Genomic DNA, 22,405 nt, shown 5'->3' on the forward strand with positions numbered 1-22,405 from the left:
CATCACTTGTCTTTATCTAGAGTTGACTTCGCTGCCAAGCTAATGCTAATCTCTAGCACCCACCCTGCTGACAACCAGCAAGCATTTACCTGAAATGCAATTCTTCCTTCTTAGGAGCTGTAAAATTTAAGCAGACGCTCACTCATCAACTCCCCAGCACGTTCAAGTTGGTTGGTTGGTTTGTTTTTTCTTTAAACCAGAAAAACAAAGTGACCAAAATGTAAAAATTCTGAAACACACTCACACTTTCCAACTTCAAGAAATACTCTTCCATCTTTTCTGTCTGGAAGGAAACTAATCCTCCCGTTCTGAAATTACACAAGTGGGAATTAGTTTCCACACTTTGGAGCAACCAGCTGTTCTGCCCATGGGAGAAAACAGGAAATAGGCGGAGTTTAGCTGGCCAATATACAAGTCTTCATAAAGGGCTTACGTGTGAAAATCCTTTCAGCCAGAGCAATCATCTTGAACTTGTGAAAATATCAAAAGTACAGTTAACCACATCTATACCTGAAGGTTTATCTCCAGCAGTCAGGTAGCTGGGCCTAAGCCTGCACTTTCCTAAATGGCACTGTAAACTCATGCCTATTGACTCACGTTCATGTGGCTAAGTCAGCTTTTCCTCACGTGATTATTTTTCAACCCCGACAAATAATTTTAATAAAGCCAACTTGGGAATCTGAACTTCATTTTCTATTCCAGAAGCTGGCACAAGCAACCTGAGCTTTAAAATGTGTCATCTGAAAGGTGGGTGTTTGACATAACGGGAAAAACGATGCCTAACTTGGAAGGTCCTAGCTCAAGATATCTTCCTTCAATAGAGCCTCAAAAATAGGAAAGGGATAGAAAGAGGAAGATGTATGTCCTTCCTTGTCGCAGACTTGAATCCCAGTCTTCCAGTAATGGTTTCCCGGAACTCCATGTCCCCAGGACAGTGTCACCACCATCGAAGCCCTCTTTTTGTTCTGGGGGGGATCGAGACCTTTTCTTAGCAGAAACTGGCCTTTCTAAGCCATGAACTGTCTCCCTCAGGCAGTATCCACCCCCCCCACTATCGATGACAACCCAAGCGACTCCCTCATCTGGTCACTGAAAAGACTGGCTGCCCCTGAACACGGAAAGTCACTCCTCTTTGCAAGATTTTCCCCTTGAACTTCCCCGAGCACTCTAAGAACGGCGTGTCCCTACTTCTAGGTAACAGTGGTAGCTTCCTTACCAGCTTTCCGCCCACGGGGGGCGCTTGCCAGTGGCCAGTGCAAGGACCGTTCGCGGCCAGCTCGCCTGCTATCCCTGCGGGGTGAATCTAACATGGCGGACAGAGACCGGGCCTAGTCCCATGTTTCCCGGAGTTTTCCACAAGATGATTGGCTCCTTCTATCTGCCCCTCAAAATCACCTCTCTACCGATTGGTCAATGCTGCGTTGGCAAGGGAGGGACAGAAGCTCTCTGAACCGCATAACAATAACAAACACCCAGGCCGAGGGGCGGAACTAGCGCGCAGAAGTCAGCTGGTTGGATTTCCCTTTCCCAAGCCGATTGGCCACCCTCTGCTTTTCCCAGGTCACTGACAGTGGCGGACTAGTTACCCGAGAATCGCGGGGCTGGACGGGAATTGTAGTCTTCCTGGAACCCACAGCTCCTTTTAGTCTATTTTCTGTGCACAAGAAACGAACACAGAACGCTGCGATTCATAGCAGCTAAGCCGCATAACTGCGAGGAGGTCTCCGCTGTACCGACTGGGTTCCTGTGGTACTCGTGCCTGCTTCCGGTGTGGGAAGCTCTTTTCCCGTAAGACTACACTTTCCAAGAGATGCTGTGGAGAAGGCCTTTCGTTCCGCAATGCATGCTGGAATTGGTAGTTCTTCTTACGCAAGTCTCTTATTTACCGAAACTGGAGACTTCCATGGCAGGAAGGCTGAGGGAGGGATGAGACCTCGTTTTGCAACTGCTTTGGGCACTACCTTGCGCTCATATTCCGGCCTCAGGGAGCGATTCCCACCCTTTGTACAGAACTACTGTGACGTAATAAGCAGGCGTAGATGCGAAGGGGCTGCCTAAGAGAAACCTCAAAATTCTTTCTCTTCCGTCTCTTTCTAGTGACGACATACAGGAAAAAAAAAGACTAGGTAGCCAATCGCAAACCCAGAAACAGTTTCACCCCCCGCCCCCAACTCGCTCCTCCCTTCCCTTCCGCTGACGTGTCTGGATCTTGTGTTCCGAAAGGCTAGCGCTAGGCGCCAAGCGGCCGGTTTCCTTGGCGACGGAGAGCGCGGGAATTTTAGATAGATTGTAATTGCGGCTGCGCGGCCGCTGCCCGTGCAGCCAGAGGACCCAGCACCTTTCTGGGGGCTGCTCCGGCATTTAGGCCTCGGCGCTCGGAAGTACGGATCTTTTTTCTCGTAGAAAAGGTGAGACAGCCCTGAGGAACAGAGAGGGTACCCCGGAATATTCATATGAAAGACAGGAAGCTGCTGGTGGAGACGGGTGTTTACTGATTAGGAAAGTGCCTGGGGCGGAACCAAAGGGTCCCAGAGGTTTTCAAACAGGACTCCTGGGAAGGGTGCAGTTTGTGCATTCCCGGGGGCAGCTGTGAGGAAGAGGGCAAAGGATCTACGAGGGGGAGGCCTGGCAGTAATGGTATCTTGAAGGTTGAATACGGATGCGGGCTAAAGGATGAGAGGTAAAGGCGGGCAGAAGTGTGGCAGGGAAGAGGGGGAAAAACGGAGTTTGTGGAGGGAAACTCCTGAAGAACTAGACCCGTGTACATTTCACAGAAGGTTCTAGAAGGGAAGTACATAAAGGAATGGCAATAGTAATGAATGCTGTTGGCAGAGAAGACGTGTTTAAAGAGAGCCTTAACAGGGAAACATCCAGAAGAGGTAGGGCTTCAGCAGTTTTTAAGTGTTCCTTTTGGCGACTTTTAAAATAATATGTGTGCTTCTTTTTTGTTTGGTTGGTTAGCGTTTATATTGTTGGTGGTTTGGTTTGGTTTTGGCTTTTGTGTAGCCTTGCCTGTCCTGGAACTAGGTCTGTAGACCCGGCTGGCCTCGAATTCACAGAGATCCACCTGCCTCTGCCTCCTGAATGCTGGGTTGTTGATTAGTTTTGAGGCAGAGTCTAGTCTCATTTATATTAGCTCTGGCTGGCTTGGAGCTGTGTATAATAGAACAGGTTGGTCTTGAACACTCCTCCACCTGCCCCTGTCTCTGGGGAGGAGGGGATCAAAGGGTACCCACTACCATGCTCAGCTTAGAGTTTTTGAGACAGGGTCTTCTGTAATTGGGTTGTGTAGCTCTAGGTGACCTTGAACTCTATCCTCCTGCCTGTACTTCCTGAATGCTGAAAGTACAGGTTGAAACCACCATATATGATCTTTTGGCCTCCCAAAACTAGCCCAAAATGACTGCTGAGCTTCTGAGTCCAAGCCAGCTCCTCCTTCAACTTCTCCAGGCCCTGAAACTATAGGTATGACACCACTGGTTTTGATTCTAAGCAAAAGAACACCAGACTCTGGGGAAAGTTCATCTATACCACTTCTGTCCAGTCACTCCATTGTAGCTTTTTTGTTTTTTTTGGTTTTTTTTCCCCTTGAAGAAAGGAAGTGACCCAAGGAAGGCTTTAGAGGCTACATATCAAAGAGTAGAGAATTTAGATTGCTAGCTACAAAGAACAACTGCTAAGAATTTTATTTATCCATTTATTTATTGGTGTTTGTTTGTTTTGTTTTGATACAGGGTTTTTCTATATAGCCCTGGCTGTCCTGGAACTCACTCTGTAGTCCAGGCTGTCCTGGAACTCAGAAATCCACCTGCCTTTGACTCTCAGTGCTGGGATCAAGTATATGTGCCACCACTGCCTGGAGAAATTTTTATTTTTTAAAGATTCATTTTTTATTATCTTTAATTATGTGTATGTGTGTGCAGAGGTTCTGACCTGGATCTAGCGTTCCAGACATCTGACATGGGTGATGAGAAGAGGCACATATTTTTAACCACTGAACCATCTCTCCAGACCCTGAGTTTTTTGTTTTTTAAGATTTATTTATTTATTTTATGTGAGTACATTGTTGCTGTCTTCAGACACACCAGAAGAGGGCATCTAAGTTCATTACAGATGGTTGTAAGCCATCATATGGTTACTGGGATTTGAACTCAGGAAGAACAGTCAGTGCTCTTAACTGCCGAGTCATCTCTCCAGCCCCCGGATTGTTTGTTTTTTTTAAATTTATTTATTATTATATGTAAGTACACTGTAACTGTCTTCAGACACCCCAGAAGAGGGCATCAGATCTCATTATGGATGGTTGTGAGCCATCATGTGGTTGCTGGGATTTGAACTTGGGACCTGTGGAAGAGTAGTCAGTGCTCTTAACCGCTGAGCCATCTCTCCAGCCCGGTTTTGGGGTTTTTAAAAGAATTTTATTTATTTATTTATTTTATTTATGTGAGTACATTATCACTGTCTTCGGACATGCTAGAAAAGGGCGTCAGATCCAATTACAGATGGTTGTGAGCCACCATGTGGGAGCTGGGAATTGAACCTTTGGAAGAGCAGTGAGTGTTCTTAACTGCTGAGCCATCTCATTAGCCCCTTTTTTTTTTTTTTTTTTTTTTTAGTGAAGTTTTTTCATCAACTCTGTTGTTGGTATAATTCTAAAGCACTCCAAATTTCAGTTTTTCTTATTTAGAAATGACAAGCCTGGTGCAGTAGTTTAAACCTGTACTCAGGGGCTGGTGAGATGGTCCAGAGTTCAAATCCCAGCAACCACATGGTGGCTCACAACCATCCGTAATGAGATCTGGCGCCCTCTTCTGGAGTGTCTGAAGACAGCTACAGTGTACTTACGTATAATAAATAAATCTAAAAAAAAAAACAAAAAAAAACCCTGTACTCAGAAGGCTGAGGCAGGGTGATTGCTTCAAGTTGGAGGCTAATCTGGGCTGCATAATTATTTCCAGATGTGTGTGGGCTGCAGAGTGAGAACTCCTCCAAAAAGCGTGGATGGGGGTGACTTACCTTCAGTAATTCCAGCACTAAGTGGGTGGAGGCAGGAGGATCAGAGGTTTAAGACTAGCCTTGAGTACATAAGGTACAAAGCCAGTGTGGGTTACATGACGTCTCAAAAAGGGAAAGAATGTTGGTAAGGAAAGCTACTGTATTTAAAAGCTTTTTAATGTAGTTTAATTGCATGTGTTTTAAAATTTGTGTTAAAAGTTCACTGGAACTGGAAGAAATGGATTTATCTGCCGCTCGAATTCAAGAAGTACAAAGTGTCCTTCATGCTATGCAGAAAATCTTAGAGTGTCCAATCTGGTAAGTCAAGAGTTTGCTCAGCTGAAATTCTTCATGTGATTACCTTTCATGCAAACGAGTAGAAGAGGCTTAAGAGAGTAGAGAAAAACACTCTATATTAAAAGGATTTTGTATTTTTCATCACTGAAGAGTTTTAAAAATACAGAAAGGTGGTCTTCACCCTGCCACCCCTCCACCCTGTCCAGGCAAAGCCTGACTTGCTGTGTTCTTCCTCAGGGCAGGATTCTGGCTTTTTCTCCAGGGGTGGGACCAGCCTGATCTCTTAGAATTAATGACTCTGGTAATTAGCATCAGAATAACAATAGCATGCTTGGGGTTTGTGAGGGCCTTTGTCAACCTTTGAGGGCCAAAACCTGTCCTGTAAATTTACATGAGAATGCCCCTGTCCTCAAAGCTTTTAGAAAGTCCTGTGTGGAATGAGGTTTGAAATTTCTCTTTCTATGAAATTAATTGAGGCCTGATCTTTTGATCTATTCAGTCCTTTCCACTTTCCTGCTTTTTGTTTTTGTTTTTGGTTGGGGGTTACACTAGATTTGATTAGACCAAATCAGTCTCAAACTCACCATCTTGCCCAGGCTGGCTTTGAACTCAGATCCTCCTGCTTCAGCCTCTTGGGTGCTAGGGTTCTAGGCATATACACTACCACACCTGGCTAAAAGAGTGAGTTTTGACCAGTGTTTATCTGTGTAAGCATAACTCTTACCTCCAAGATAGGAAATGTTTCCATTACCCTAGAAAATTCTCTTGTGTTCTCAGTGAGTTCTTCTCAGGCCTACTAGGACCTGTGGAAATGAGGTTTTAGTGTGTGATTTTGTGATTTTTTAGAATTTTGTGCACTAGGGCTCAGAATGTAGCTAGTATAATGGCTTAGCTAGCACACCGGGAGCCCTTGGTTCAGTTTTCATCACTGTATAGTTGGACCTAGTGGCTGACATCTATAATCCCACCAGAAGAGTGAGACTTGAGGAGCGGGAATCAGGTCATCTCTGACTGTGAGGCTAGCCTGGGCTACAGATGACCCTGATTCTTTTTGCTTGGAAGTAGAGAAACTTGATGAATAGCTTTAGGCTCCAAGTTCAGTTTTCAGCCCCAAAGATAGATGATAAAGAAATGGATACTCGGGGAAAATGAATCCTCTGGCATAAGGAATGTTAAAAATCCAAGGCAAGGGCTGGAGAATGCTCTTCCAGAGGATTTGAGCTCAATTCCCAGCACCCACATGGCAGCTTACAACTCTGTAACTTCAAGATCTGACATCCTCACACAGACATGCATGCATCGGATCGCATTACAGATGGTGGTGAGCCACTATGTGGTTGCTGGGAATTGAACTCAGGACCTCTGGAAGAGCAGCCAGGACTCTTAACCACTGAGCCATCTCTGCAGCCTCCTAAACCAACTTCTTAGACATGGATCCTTTAATTTTTTTTCTATCATTCTTTACTATATGACATACTGTGTAATTTAGTCATCTTCCTTCCTTCCCCAGAGAACATAAATTCCTTTGGGACAGAAGTTTATATTATCTGTAGTAATTAGTATCTAAGATATAGTAGACATTCAATAAACTAAGTAAGTTGGGGTTTTTTCATGAGCCACCATGTGGTTGCTGGGAATTGAACTCAGGATCTCTGGGAGAGCAGTTAGTGCTCTTAATCTCTGAGCATACTTCCCCCCCTCTTTTAAATCTTTTTAATTTTTTAGTTTTTTATTTATTCTTTTTCAAGACAGTCTTCCTGTGTAGTTCTGACTGACCTAGGACTCACCATGTATGCCAAGCTGGCCTTGAACTCACAGATATCCTCCTGTCTCTGCCTCCAAAGTGCTAGAATTAATAACATGTACTGTCATACCCTACTTAAATTTGAAATTAGTTCTTAAAAACTTTTTTAAAATTTTATTTATTTATTATATGTAAGTACACTGTCTTCAGACACACCAGAAGAGGGCGTCAGATCTCATTACAGATGGGTGTGAGCCACTGTGTGGTTGCTGGGATTTGAACTCAGGACCTTCAGAAGAACAGTCCCTTAACCAAGAGTCAGTGCTCTTAACCTCTGAGCCATCTCTCCAGCCCCTGAAATTAGTTCTTAATACTTTATATATTTATTTTAGTGCTGGGGGTTAACTTGGGGACTCGTTGCTATGTTGTTGTGTTGTTTTGTTTTTGTTTTTTTCTGTACAGGGTTTCAGTATGTAACCCTAGCTGTCCTGGAAATCACTGTGTAGACCAGACTGACCTCAAACTCACTGAGATCTGTCTGCTTTTTACTGGGATTAAAGGCATGTGCCACTGTGCCCAGCTTTTAAATATTCTTTAATAATACGGTATTAGAGCACAGCATTTAGAAGTTGGGGGCTGGAGAGATAGATGTCTCGGTGGGAAAACTTTTACCATGAGAGCATGAGGACCAAAGTTTGGATCCCCAGCACCCCCTAAATGCTAGACTGGCAATGACAGCTCTAGGTTCAAGTGAAAGGCCCATCTCAATGCTTAGGGTGGAAAGCAAGGAGGGCATCAGTCTGGAACCTCCACAAGTATGCACATACACCAACATGTCAAAAAATATCTTTTTAATTAATCAGTTAGGGTGCTTGTTTGTTTAGGGGGGTTGTGTTTTGTGGTTTTTGTTTTTGTTTAGCTTCGATGGATAAATGCAACTAAATTTGCCTCTATGCTTCATGGGGTTGTTATTTATGTTCAGAGTCAAGTTAATAAGGTTTAGGTAGATGTGTGTGCTTCCAGAGACAAGATTTCAAAGTGCCAGCCACTCTACAGCATTGCAGCTAAAGAAAAACAAGTCCTAGTGAGATTTACAACCAAGTCTAAGAAATATCAAAGCCACAGAGGCAGAAATAACACTTCAAGAGAAAGATGGGCTGTGAGAAGCCTAAGCTACTGAGGATAATTATAAACAGTGATCAAAAAGTCTTCAGTAACGTGCCATTTGGGTCCATTTATTTTACATTCCCGTGGGACTCAGTCATAAAAGTGTAATGTACTTTCTCATTCTGGCAAATTAAACCATCAGTTAAAAATTCAGGCCGGGCGGTGGTGGCGCATGCCTTTAATCCCAGCACTTGGGAGGCAGAGGCAGGTAGATTTCTGAGTTTGAGGCCAGCCTGCTGGTCTGCAAAGTGAGTTCCAGGACAGCCAGGGCTACACAGAGAAACCCTGTCTTGAAAACCAAAAAAAAAAAAAAAAATCAGATACATGGGCTGGTGAGATGGCTCAGTGTGCCGACTGCTCTTCCGAAGGTCCCGAGTTCAAATCCCAGCAACCACATGGTGGCTCACAACCATCTGTAACAAAATATGATGCCCTCTTCTGGAGTATCTGAGGACAGCTACGGTGTACTTACATATAATAAATAAATAAAATAAAATAAAATAATTCAGATACATACAAACTAAAGATGCAAGGAAGAAAGTTACTGCTAAATTTTCAGTTGTTCAATGTTCCTGGCCTCTTAGTGCACTTTCTTGTTCTCCTTGAAACGGGGTCTCAAAGGTCTCAGTCGCCCTATCTCAGCCTCGTAATGCTAGAATTATGGGTGTGCATTTGCAAGCTTTAGGCTTGCTTTTTGTTTTGAGATGGGGTCTCACTGTGTAAACCAGGCTAGCCTCTACTGCTCAGAGGCCCACTCCTCTGCCTCCTAGTGTTGGGATTAAAGGTATATGCCACCATACCAGATTTGCTTTTAATAATTTTAAAACTAGTTGTTTTTAAAGCTTAAGATCATTTATATAGAATGTTCTATAGTGGGATGTTCAACCTATGTGTGTGTGAGTGTGTGTGTTTGATTTGTTTTGTTTTCCAGTTCTTGGGATTGAACTGAGGGCCTTTTCATGGTCGGCTGCCTTACACCTACAGTCCCAACCTACCTGGGTGAATTTTAGTTATGTGAACCTTCTTCCTCTGTATAGGAAGAAGGAATAGGAAACGAATCCTATAGGCACACTCTCCTTCTGAGTTACACGCACAGCCCATGCAGTTAGTTCTTAATGATAACTGATTAGAACTAAAAACTGTTACTTGGAGCTTTTATCGCAGCTATTGGGAGACAGATCCAAGGAGATTTCTGAATTGGAGGTCAGCCTGGTTTATGTAGCAAATTTCTGGACAGCCAGGGCTACATAGACACCCTGTCTAAAACCAAAATAAAAATAAATAAATAAATCTACCTACCCACCTAGAAAAAAAATAAAACAAAAGTTGTTCTTCCCATCAGCCTCCCAAGTATCTGGAACAACCAATATGCACTACTATACCTGACTCTGTGGCAGGTCCTTATGGTGTTTGTTAATCCTTGATGTGTGTGTATCGGGTGGGGGAAGTTGTTTTGTTTTGCTTTTTGCTTGTTTGTTTGTTCCCCCCACCCCACCCCACCCCCACAGGATTTCTCTTCCTGTAGCCCTAGCTGTCTTGGAACTAGCCCTGTAGACCAGATTGACCTTGAACTCACAGATCTACCTGCTTCTGCCTGTTTGTTGGTGTTAAAAGCCTAGGTCATGACTGGCTGGCTGGCTCTTTTTACCTTTTTAAATGTGACTGTAACATTTTTTAAGTGCTGAAATGGGTACCTAGTAGTTCTGGGTTTTTTTTGTTTTGTTTTGTTTCCCCCCCCCCAAATCTAAATCTAAATGCTGTTCCCAGTGATTCATCCTGTTAAAACTCAAAAGTACAGATACGCAGTAGGCTGAAAATACTGTGTGGCACGAAAAGTGTCTAAAACATTTGAATTTTGTAGTAAACATTTACTCTTATCAGAAGCTAGAAGAGAAACATTTTAATTTTTTTTTTTTCCGATTTTCATTCCTATTCATCTCCAAGCTCTTTCTACAACAGTCACTACCTTTTTACATATGGGAGTTTTCATCTGTTCAGAGTTGGTGTTTACAGTGTGTTTATATAGCTTGGATCATAATTACCATACTGAAATATAATTATTTCAGAATTGAGTCAGTGGTGAGAATGAAAGCCATCTGGTATCATGACTCAATCCAATTTCTCTTTTACAAAGAACTTCCTTTGGTGTCTAGCCTGTCTCAGAAGCAGTAGCAGAGCAGCCTCCTCTGTGGACATTGTATTCTCACAGTGACCCCACAAGACTGCCAAGGGGGACTAAGGTTCAGGTAGAAAGCTTGGCTCAGGTTGTTCTGCTCCAGCCTTTAGGCTTAGTCAGGTGTGGTCGTTGCCCTCTGCATCGTCAGGACCCCATCCTATTACCACAAGCCCTACATTACTAAGCCCCTTTGGGCAGGCTCTTCCCTCCCAGCCTTTCCTGTGATCCTGTTCTACATGTAACAAAGGGACTGTGTTTCTCTCATACTAGCAAGTCATCTCTTTAGTGTCTTACATGGCCCTTACCACTAGAACTCAGTGTCTGTATCTCACACAGAATAAAGTACAGACAATAGACGAGTTTCCTGCCTGGCTGGGCTCCCAGCTACCTCTGTCCTCTACTGCAGGCCTCCATGATGCCCTCTCAGCAGAGTGGCTGGCATGTGCTACCACCAGGCACGGTCCTGCTCAGCTTCACTTCTCTGCTGTCTCTGCTCCTTCTCCAGTGATTGCAGTTTGTCCCTTATGACTCAGCTGTCCTCTGACGTCACTTCCTTGTTTGTGTATTTTTTGTGCCGTTCTATATAGACCTGCTCATGTGCACTGCGCTGTGTCCTTTTGTCCTATTTAGATTTTCCTTCTAGCACATTTCTTCCTTCTGGATGATAAGTTTGTGCAGCTCGTTTTCCTATTTTATTTGTGCAAATGCTTGAACTTGTCCTACTCAGTTTTAAAAAGTCAATCCCAATCCATGCCAACACAGCGCTGTGAGGTGGGCTGTTAAGATGTCTCAGCAGGTAAAGGCACTTACCACCTGATGGCCTGAGTTTGATCCTTAGGACGCACAGATTGTTCTCTGGCTTCCACATGTGCACCATGGCAAGTGCACACACTCACATATCGCCCAGTACATACACAGTACATAAGTACATTTTTTTAAGTACTGCGAGGCAATCGAAAATATATACACTAGGCTTCACATAACCATGGCTAGGGTACATACACTCCAAGATCTCTAAAGGGTGTCTTGTAACCTCAGATAATACTGAACCCTGCATACACTATGGTGTTTTTCCACTCCCCCCTCTCAGTGCATACCTACCTTTGATGAACTTTTACCTTTTCATTTAAAGGAGCATTTTATGCCCTTGCTGTGGTATGTCTAAATTGCCAGCTTGATATAGTGGCATATACCTAGAATACCAGGATTTCAGAACTGAGTTATGAGTTCAAAGCCAGCCTGAGTTACATAGTGACACAGAATCGGTGGAGTGGGGTGACAGGCATCATTGCTTGTTAGCTCTGGGGCCATAGTAAGTCAATTTAATGTTACTGGAACACAGACACTTTTATAGCCTAGCACCCGATTTCATGGCAAACTTCTACTGATCTGTTAGCAGTTATGAGTACAGCCTGGATATACTGGACTAAAGCAGAGCTAGGCTGGGTTTAGTACCCAGTAACACACAAAGGTATTTAACACTGTACAAAGGGATGATGATTCAGATTCTGGGGGGATGGAGCAATACTGACTAAAAATCTTCTACATTTAAAAACTCATGGATGTGCCAGTGGGATGGCTCACAAGCCTGGTGACCTTAGTTGGTAACACTCATAGCTGAGCAGTGGTGGCACACGCCTTTAATCCCAGCATGTGGGAGGCAGAGGCAGGTAGATTTCTGAGTTCGAGACCAGCCTGGTCTACAGAGTGAGTTCCAGGACAGTCAGGTCTACAGAGTGAAGCCCTGTCTCGAAAAAAGAGGAAAAAAACAAAACACTCATAAAGGTGCTAAGAGGACTAACTTCACTTGGTTGTTCCCTGTCTTAGTCAGAGTGTCTATTCCTGTACAAACATCATGACCAAGAAGCAAGTTGGGGAGGAAAAGGTTTATTCAGCTTACACTTTCTACATTGCTGTTCATCACCAAAGGAAGTCAGGGCTGGAAGCAGGAGCTGATGCAGAGGCCATGGAGGGATGTTTCTTACTGGCTTGTTTGCTTACTCTGGCTTGCTCAGCTTGCTTTCTTATAGAACCCAAGACTACCAGATCAGAGATAGTACCACCCACAAGGGGCCCTCCACCCTTGATCACTAATTGAGAAAATGCCTTACAGCTGGATTTCATGGAGGCATTTCCTCACCTGAATGTCCTTTCTCTCTGATAACTCCAGTTTGTGTCAAGTTGACAGTAAACCAGCCAGTACACTCCCCGACCTCTACTTATGTACTCACACACAATTAAAAGGCAAGCAAGTAAAAACTTACAATGGATTGGAGAGGTGACTTAGTGGTTAAAAGCACTTGCTGCTCTTTCAGAGACGCAGGTTCAGTTTCTAGCACCTTCATCAGGTTGCTCACAACAGCCTGTAGTTTCAGGGAATCTGACACCCTCTTCTGGCACCCAAGGACATTGCATAAATGTGCCCACATATACCCACAGGCACACGTCCTCACAAAAGTCAGTCTTTTTCTTTTCTTTTCTTTTTTAAATTATAACTAAGGGAAAGCTTGCTATAAAGCAAACCTTTCAGGGGACTGGATTGATGACTCACCAGTTAAGAGCACTGAATGCTTTTCCAAAAGGTCCTGAGTTCAAAATCCCAGCAACCACATGGTAGCTCACAAGCATCCGTAACAAGATCTGATGCCCTCTTCTGGTGAAGACAGCGACAGTGTACTTACATACAATAAAATAAATAAATCTTAAAAAAAAAAAAAAAAAGCAAACCTTTCTGTCTTTTTTTTTTTTTTTAAGGGTTTTGTGTGTGTGACTGTCCATATCAAGGTATGTCACATGTGTTTAGGTTCCTAGATAGCCCAGGAAAATGTATCAGGTCCTCTAGAGCTATAGCTCCTGACAGTTGTGAGCTACGTGATGCGGGTGCTGGGGACTGGTCAGGTCCTCTGCAGGACTAGCAAATGCTCTTGACTGCTGAGCCATCTCCCATCTTTTCAGCCACTGGTTTGACTGGGGGTGGAGGGTTCAAGGGTGGCCTTGAACTTTCAGTATGTCCAGGATGACCCAAATTCATTCAAATTCATTCTCCTGCTTCTATTTTTCAAGTTCTGGAATTGTGGGACTACACTACCACACTAAGGACAATTTGTGTGTGTGTGTGTGTGTTTGTAGAGTCTAGTTAAGATTCAGGATATGCGTTGGAAATGATGCCTGACAGAGTGAAAATAACCAATGTGAAAGAAGTATCAGTTGTCAAGCCAGGGCCTTGAACTTGGTTGGGAGGTGCTCTGCTGTTGAGCCTCATTCCCAACTTAATCTTATAGATGCTGGCAGTAATCCAGAGCATTGAGGAGACCGGTATTTCTGTCTGCTTTCTGAGTGCCTGATGAACGGATCTTTTGTTTTGTTTCCTTTGAGGCAGGGTCTCAGTGTGGAAGCCTGACAGGTCTTGAACTCTCAGAATCCACCTGCTTCCTTTCTGCCTCTCCAGGGGTGGAGGCACCAGCACACCCACAGGATCAAATTTTCTCCTCTGCAATTTGTTCCTAGCAGGGCAGACCTTTGATACTGAATTATTCTAAAATAGTGGTTCTGTTGGAGTTCGCCAAAAGACCCTTACTCACAAGAACCACAAAGACTGCCGCCATCGCTGCAACCCACATGAGGATTTTTATTGATCCAACATGTTGGGGACTTCCCTCCCAGCACGCAGGCCAGAGGAGAGACCCAGAACAAAGAGAGAACACACTTTTTATACCTTTGTAAGGGGCAGATTTGAGCAACAGAGTTTCATTGGTGTAGCAAGTAACCCTTTCAGGCATTGGTTGGTTTGTATGGTGACTAAGTAACCGTTTGGCCTACTGACTCACTTTGCTTGCCCCCATGGTGGGTTATTATGATTTGGTCAGCAAAGCAGTAATTCAGTTTGAACTTATGGATCAGCTATTAACGCCACAGCTCTTAACGTTAGGGGAACTCTCACAACAAGGTCAGGGTGGTTTTTGGTCTTTGTCAGAATGCAATGTGGGGCGGGGGGTGGGGGCAGGAGAATTGCTAATCTTATTATGGTTATTTCTCTGAGGACAGCTAATATTGTTTTGGCAGCTTGTAGGCTCAGTCATTTTGACTGCTAAAACTGTTTTTACATTTGTTTAGTCAGCCAGCTTCCTTATCTGGCTCTGCACTTGGCCTGCTAGTACAGTTTGGAAAGCCCTTTTCGAAGGGGGAAGGTACTGGGTGGTCTTAAATTCATTTTGAATATTACAGTTATCAACCTTCCTAATGCTTTGACCTTTAATACAATTCCTAATGTTGGGGATGACCCTCAACCATAAAATTATTTTTGTTGCTAACTTATGATTATAATTTTTCTACTGTCGTGAGTTGTAAATATCTGCGTTATCTGTGTTTTCCAATGGTCTAAGGTTTATTCAACCCCCAAAGAGGTCACGACCCACACAGGTTGTGAACCACTGTCCTAAATCTATATCCAGGCTCAGGTACAGCAACTTAAAGCTGAACCTCTTTAACCAAAAACAAGTGTTTGTTTGTGTATAAACAACTACTAAGCCACACTTATTCTTCCTTTCTAGTTTGGAACTGATCAAAGAACCTGTTTCCACAAAATGTGACCACATATTTTGCAAGTAAGTGAATGATTTTGTAGATCCATTAGTAGCTTTTGCACGTGTTCTTCACTGCACAGCATTTGTTTCTTCAGTTAAATGACGAGAAAACTAGTCTTGTTTCCTCAGGGAACACCTAGGAATTCCTCATGTATATTGGCTGTAGCCATCGTTCTTGATAAAGTTGTCACATAGTTTATCTGTGCATAAGAAATGATATAGCCGCCGGGCGTGCTGGTGCACGCCATTAATCCCAGCAATCGGGAGGCAGAGGCAGGTGGCTTTCTGAGTTCGAGGCCAGCCTGGTCTACAGAGTGAGTTCTAGGACAGCCAGGGCTATACAGGGAAACCCTGTCTCGAAAAACAAAAACAAACAAAATCACATAGCCATGTTGTACGAGGTTCTGTTGGATTTTGGTGTCCAAGGGTGAATGTAGGTTGAAAGCAGTTGTGAAATGAGCAGCTCCGTTTCAGCCATCACCCCCTTCTTGTCTCCGTTCACTCCTAAGTGACCGTGCGCTCTTCCTGAGTAGGAGGTGCAGTGTGTGAGTTTTGTGGTGTTGATGAAAACAGGGATCTGAACAATATATATTTATTTTACAATTCATTCATATCAGTAATTCCAGTCACATGTAGCCCTCCATATCTAGAGATTATATATTGGCTGAATGAATCACCCATGGGTTGAAAATATCCTGGAAATCAGGAAACAAATTGCATCTACATTGAACATACACAAACCTTTTCTCCTTTTCATTTTTCCCTAAAGTATATAAAATCATAGCCATGTATCATTTAATTTACAAATAAATTTCTATTTACGTGTGTATCTTTGCTTATGTGAATGTATGCATGTATGTGTTGGATCTCCAGGAGCTGGCGTTACAGGTAGTTGTAAGCTGTCCAGTGTGGATGCTGGGAAGCAAGCTCGGGTCGGCTGCCAGAGCAGCAAGTCCTTGTAACCACTGAGCCATCTTTCCAGCCCTGGATCATTTATATTTTATTACATTACCTATTCTAAGTAAACTATGTATCTTTTTATGTAAGGAACTTGAGTATCCAAAGATTTTGGTATCCATGAGACCTATCTCACCCATTCTGAGGGAAGGCTGATAAGAATCTTGGTCTTTTTTGTTGTTTAAACAGTTTCTGATATTATAGTTCTAGCAGTCTATGAAATTCAAAATGAATCTTAGGGTTAGCCTGCAACTGTTGACAGAGATGCTTCACAGGGGTGCTTTGTTATGTTTTCCTTTTTTTTTTTTCTTCTTTTGTTTTTTCAACTGTGTGTCCCTGAGTAGATTTGAGCTCGATATGTAGACCAGATGGGCTCTGAGCTTCCTGTGGTCCTCCTGCGTCTACTTCCCAAATACTGACGATACAGGTGTGCGCCACAGCATCTAGCCTTTGAGTGAGGGCATCTAAATCAGTCATGATAGCTTACACCTTGTCTTAGTTACTGTGGCTGGGATAAAACACTGTAACCAAGAGAGATTATAGAAGGAAGCGTTTAACTGTGGCTTACAGTTCCAAATGGACGCCGGGATCACAGCAGGGGCCTGGCAGGGGGTGTGACTGGCATGGTGCTAGAACAGTAGAGCTCACATCCTGACCCAGGAAGCAAGAATAATGGAAATAGTAATTTTTGTTATTGTTATTTAACAACTTTCTGGCCGTCTGGCTTCTACATGTTAAACTATATATTGTGTAGGAACAGTTTCTTTTTTCGATTTTATTTTTCATCATGTGCACTCATGTGGGTCATGTCAGAGCATGTGTATATGAGTGTAGATGCCCATGGAGGCCAGAGGAAGGTGTTGGATTCCCTGGAGTAGGAGTTCCAAGCATTTTTGAGCTATCTGTGGGTGCTGAGAACTGAACTCGGGTCCTTTATAACAGCAATCCAAGCCCTTAACTGCTGAGCCATATTTCTAGTCCTCTTAATGGCATTTTGGGACATGATGGGAACATTCTAAGATAGGGCTAATTTGAGGTAATAGTCTACTGGGTTCTGTCTTGTTCATGGTTCTTTACCCCTCCTCTGTTTTCCTCCCCTCCACTGTCTCTGTGTTGTCCCCTCTACAATTCCACCGTCCCTGTTGCCTTGATATTTCTACCTTGCCTCTGGCCCAGAGCACTGGAGCCAGCCAGCTATGAACTAAAATTGTAAGCGAAAACATTTACTCCCAGGAGTGAGAGTTACAGACTCCATGTGCCCATGTGTTCCATATTTACTGTACCTTAGTTCAGGCTGACACATTGCAAGTGCTCAGGAGGCGCATCTGTCTGGGAGCTGTTTTACCAGATAGTGCAATTCTTAAAGCTTACTCCTCAGGGAGTTTATGGGTCAGTAGCAACAGCATCCTGTAAGAGCTTGCTGTTCTCTTAGCCCTATCCAACACTACTGAATAAAGCATTTAAAGATAAGGAATTTAAAAAGAGGGAAATATATGTTAAGAGACTTGGCCATACACTACATTTGTCTCCTGGTTCACTATTATCACTAACTTTTCAATTTCTTTCATCTTTCTTGGTTTTCATTAATGTTGGTATCTGCTTTTTATTCCCTGCCCTATCATGTCCGTTAAAATAGCAAGGATTTTCCTTTGCTTTGGCACTTACTCTATCTGGAGTGGTACCAGTTATGAGTTAGTTGTGTGCCTGAGTCACATCGTTAATTATCACCACTGAATCTCTACTGCTTGTCCATGATCCATTCCAGTTCCTTTTTGTGTGTGGAGTGACTTTTGGGTTGAGGAAATGACTCAGTTGCCAAAGTATGCACCATACAAAACTAAGGTCTTTATGTGCCCAGGACCCAGAGCTAAGCATGGCTGTGTGTGCCTGGAATCCCAGGGCTGGGGAAGGAGAGATAGGAGGGTCCCTGGGCTTGCTAGCTAGTTATTATAGCCAAATCAACAAGCCCCGGGTGCAGTCAGAGATCCTGTCTCAAAAAATAAAGTGGAGAATGATTGGATTAAGAGCCCTGGCTATCACTGAGTGTGGTGGCCTGCACTTTAATCTCAGAATTTGGGAGGCAAAGGCAGGTGGATCTCAGAGTTTGAGGTCAACCTGGTCTACTAAGTGAGTCCAGAATAGCCAGGGCTACACAGAAAAACCTTGTCTCAAAAAAAAAAAGAAAAAAAAAGCAACCAAACAAAAAAAGAGTCTTAGCCATCCTGGGACTCATTCTCTAGATCAGGCTGGCTTTGAATTCAAAGAACCTTTACAAATGCTAACCACACATGTAGCTTCACAACAAGATTATCTTTTCTTTTATCTCAGTCTCTCTCTCCCTCTCCCTTCCTCCCCCCCCCCCACCCCCGCCCCTTCTCTCTCTCTTAATAGAGTTTCTCTGTGTAGAACCTTGTCTGTCCTGGAACTTACTTTGTAGACCAAGCTGGCCTTGAACTCAGAGAAATCCACCTGCCCCTGCCTCCCGAGTGCTGGGATTAAAGGCGTGCGCACCGTGCCAGAGTAGAATGATATGATTTTAGTTACTGTGGATCTGTAGTGAGATGCAGAGTTTTTGTTTACTTGGTCCAAAAAAACAAACCTGGGGTTTATGTATACTAGACAAGCACTTTATCTCTAATACATACACACATACACAACACACACACACAGGCACATACTGGCACGCATGTTTATATATGTATGTGTGTGTGTGTGTGTATATATACATATATATATATATATATATATATATATATATATATATATATATGTATCTGGCACCTGGTCCTGAGCCTTTAAACTAATATAACCATTTTATATTAACTACTTAAGCATTTATATCTGATTATGCAGCATGAAGTAATTATGAATATATCATTAAATATGCTGCATTAATTTTTTTAGTGTTTTACTTGATCATAACAGTAAGTCATATGCAGGTAAGTGCAATTTTCATAGGTCATTTCTTATATCATTTGATTTTTCTGCTTATGCAGCATCTAAAAATAATTACTGAACAATCATTGGTTGTAATTTACCTGCCATTACTCTTTAAATGACTCTTAAAGGCATTCATGGCTATTGCCTTTTGAGTGTTCTTTCTATAAAAGAAAAAAAAAGTAACTTAAATTGGTTTTCTTTCTTCCTCTCTTTCTAATTTATAGATTTTGTATGCTGAAACTTCTTAACCAGAAGAAAGGGCCTTCACAATGTCCTTTGTGTAAGAATGAGATAACCAAAAGGTACATAATTTCTGTACTCATGGGTGGTTGGAAGCAACATGGCAGGAAAAGGTAGAAATTAATATGTAAGTAATATTTCTATGAAACCATTCACCAATAGAAAAATATACTAATGTGTTTGGGGACTAGAGGTGCTTACTAAGTAGACACAAGGCCTCTGACTTCGCTTGACAGTACCACATAAATCAGGCATCTTGCCTGACGTGGCTGAGCAGGTAAAGTTGCTGTCAAGCTGAAGACCTGAGTTTGGTTCCCAAGACCCATGATGGAAGGTGAGAACTGACTCTTCAGCCTGTCCTCTAGCCTCCAAGCATGAACTCTGGCATACACGCACTCTTTCTCTAATCAATCCATTAATTACTTGTTTTTTGTTTGGGTTTTTTTTTTTTTTTTTTTAATTTAAGAATAAGGGCTGGAGAGTTGACTCAGAGATTAAGGGTGTTTGTAGTTTATGACTGTCTATGAAGTTATTTCCTTGGAAGTTTTTATGAGACATCTGCTGTCAACGTCTTACCACCTTTTGCCTTGTTCTCCCACCCACATGCTAGTCAGCCCCCATCCTGCTTAGCTCCCAACCGCAGTGTGCTCAGGTGCGATGGCCATAGATAACACACTCAGTCTCTCAGATGGAGCTGCACTTAGGTCAGCCGTACATCGCCTACCACGGTTAGTTCTGTTAGGGCACATGCTTTATCTCTTTCAGTCAGTCCTGTTTTGCCAGTGTTTAGATCATAATAGGCTGTCAGATATTTTTAAAAGAAAAATTAATTATATTCTTCCTAAGCCTAAGTCTCTCTTCAGATTTTGGTGTCTATTTTCAAAATGACAAAATTACTATTTGATGGAAGTCCGAGGAGAAGTGCTGGCAGTAAGGGTTGGGTTGGGATGTTAAGGATCAATCGTACATTCTTTCTGATGTTGATTTATATCTACTCTGTATTCAGGGTAGAATTTTGTGGCAGGGATGGGTTAAGACAAGGTCTCTCAGCCGGGCGTGGTGGCGCACGCCTTTAATCCCAGCACTTGGGAGGCAGAGGCAGGCGGATTTCTGAGTTCGAGGCCAGCCTGGTCTACAAAGTGAGTTCCAGGACAGCCAGGGCTATACAGAGAAACCCTGTCTCGAAAAACCAAAAAAAAAAAAAAAAAAAAAAAAGACAAGGTCTCTCTTTGGACTGGAAATGACCATGACTAACCTCAAACTAGAGATCCTCCTGCTTCTGCAGAGACACAGGAGTGTGCTACTCTGCTGGTTTTTTGGTTTGTTTGGAGCAGTGTCGTGTAGTCCAGCTTGGTCTTGAGTCTATTCCTCTATCTCTGTCTCCTTCCTGCATACTGGGGTCACAGGCAGACACAGCCATGCTACGCTCAGGACTATTCTGTTAGGGAATTTAAGGCTTTTACCAAAGTATTTTAAAAATCTGTATAGTCAAAAAGAGAATGAAAACATACAGACACCCCAAATCAAAGCCAAATAAATATACTCATGAAGTTTATTGTCATGTCACTGATTCAGTGATTATAATGTGATATCACTAGTAGGACTGGGTTTGTACTGTGCTGGGGATCAAATGACTAGTTCTCTGGAGTTGTGCTTTCTGATTTCAGGAGCCTACAAGGAAGCACAAGGTTTAGTCAGCTTGTTGAAGAGCTGCTGAAAATCATGGCTGCTTTTGAGCTTGACACGGGAATGCAGGGTAAGTGTCGTACATCCTGAGGCAGTGCTCGAGGGGCTGGCCTAAAACCTGAGTGCATTTGAAGCTGTTGTATGTGAATAGGTGATAAGACTGGTCTGGTTACATTATGTTTTACTTATTGTACTTATTTATTGGGAGGCCCGGAGCACAGGCTGGGACAGATGTGTCTGTTTGTATGGAACCCAGAGGTCATCTGCAGGGATTGCTCCTCATTATTTTTTGAGACAAGGTTTCTCAGGGATTGAACTGATAGAGTTAGTGTTGGCGCTGTGGCCTTTCCTCACTTTTCTTCCACCTTTACATGGTGTTAAACCTGAAAATTGTGAGGGAAAAGACCAAATCCATGATTGTCTAATTAGAGCTCGCTTTATCCCAATACTAGATAGGACAGTGGACACTGGCCAGGTACATACCTGGGCTTCCCAGAGGATGGCATTGAATTCTGTTAGTCAGGTACTCATACAGACAGAACACACAGGCTATATACTTCCCGCCTGCCTATCAAGCTTGTCCTCTGTAGTTGGGACAGCCAATCTTACAGCTCCCAGCATTCCAGGAAGTTCTCTGTCCTTGGGCAGGTGGGGCTTACAGGTTAACTTTAGCCCTCACCCATCATTTACGATCAAACTCAGGTCCTCACGCCAGGGCAAGCACTTGTACCTGCTGAGCTAGCTTGTCAGCCTGCGGTTTTAAACAACTCCTATTAGTCTTGCATTTTATACGTCAATCTTAAAGTGTTTTTCTGTTTGCTTGTTTTTGTTTGTTTGTTTTTGAGATAGTTCCTGGCTATCTTAGAACTCTCTGTAGACAAGGCTGACCTTGAACTCAGAGGTCTGCCTGCCTCTGCTTCCTAAGTGCTAGGATTAAAAGGTATGTGCCGGGCTGGAGAGATGGCTCAGTGGTTAAGAGCACTGACCGCTCTTCAATAGGTTCTGAGTTCAATTCCCAGCAACCACATGGTGGCTCACAACCATCTGTAATGGGATCTGATGCCCTCTTCTGGTGCTTCTGGTGTGTCTGAAGACAGCTACAGTGTACTTACATAAATCTTTAGAAAAAAAAAAAAAAAAGGTATGTGCCACTACCACCTTGCCTAGCATGTATATCTCAATGTTTCTGAAATTGGGAGCATTTTAGAGAAATGTGGTAAATTTTTTAGTGAGCAAGTTTATTAGTTTTTAGGTATTTCAGAGGTAATAAAAATAACTTAGTAGTCTTTGAATTTCTAAACAGGACTTTTAAAACAATTATAGTTAGTTAGAGCTGGAGAGATAGCTCAACATCTCAAAATGTGTAACCGCTCTTCTTAACAGAGGGCCCAGGCTCATCTCTCATCAGCCATAGCAGGTGGCTTACAACTTTAGGGCTACAAAGCCTTCTGACTTCTGCAGGCATCTAGACACATGTACTCCACATAAAGTCATGCTCACATACACATAGTTAAAATTTAAACATAGGCAAGTATGATGGCAGACACCTTGAATCGAGCACTCAGAAAGGCAGGTGGATCTTGGAGTTCAAAGCTATCAAATGCCAGACTAAAGAAGGCT

General features: G+C 43.0%; 2 protein-coding genes across 12 annotated transcripts in view; one reads left to right on the forward strand and one right to left on the reverse strand.

Moving 5' to 3' along the window:
• Nbr1 (NBR1 autophagy cargo receptor) overlaps positions 1-1,987 on the reverse strand; it is a 31,299-nt gene extending 29,312 nt beyond the window's left edge. For 9 of the 11 annotated variants that reach the window (XM_085829551.1, XM_021178344.3, XM_021178343.3 and 6 more), the window contains exons 1-2: positions 1,217-1,357; positions 90-189 (exon numbers count right to left, since the gene is read on the reverse strand). The gene's annotated coding sequence lies outside the window, so the exon portion shown is untranslated. Of the gene's footprint in view, positions 1-89; positions 190-1,216; positions 1,358-1,586 lie in introns of those variants that run through there. The other 2 variants (XM_021178338.3, XM_021178339.3) reach the window with 2 other exon arrangements.
• Positions 1,988-2,630: 643 nt separating this feature from the next.
• The window catches only part of Brca1 (BRCA1 DNA repair associated), a 61,361-nt gene continuing 41,586 nt past the window's right edge, over positions 2,631-22,405 (forward strand). The window contains exons 1-5 of the mRNA XM_085829552.1: positions 2,631-2,680; positions 5,215-5,313; positions 14,930-14,983; positions 19,084-19,161; positions 20,767-20,855. Of these exons, the coding sequence (XP_085685678.1) occupies positions 5,234-5,313; positions 14,930-14,983; positions 19,084-19,161; positions 20,767-20,855 (301 nt within the window). The 5' untranslated portion in view covers positions 2,631-2,680; positions 5,215-5,233. The remainder of the gene's footprint in view (positions 2,681-5,214; positions 5,314-14,929; positions 14,984-19,083; positions 19,162-20,766; positions 20,856-22,405) is intronic.

Source organism: Mus caroli, unplaced genomic scaffold (assembly GCF_978045245.1).
Source record: "Mus caroli unplaced genomic scaffold, Mus_caroli_1 scaffold_13, whole genome shotgun sequence".
Classification (NCBI taxonomy): Eukaryota; Metazoa; Chordata; class Mammalia; order Rodentia; family Muridae; genus Mus; species Mus caroli.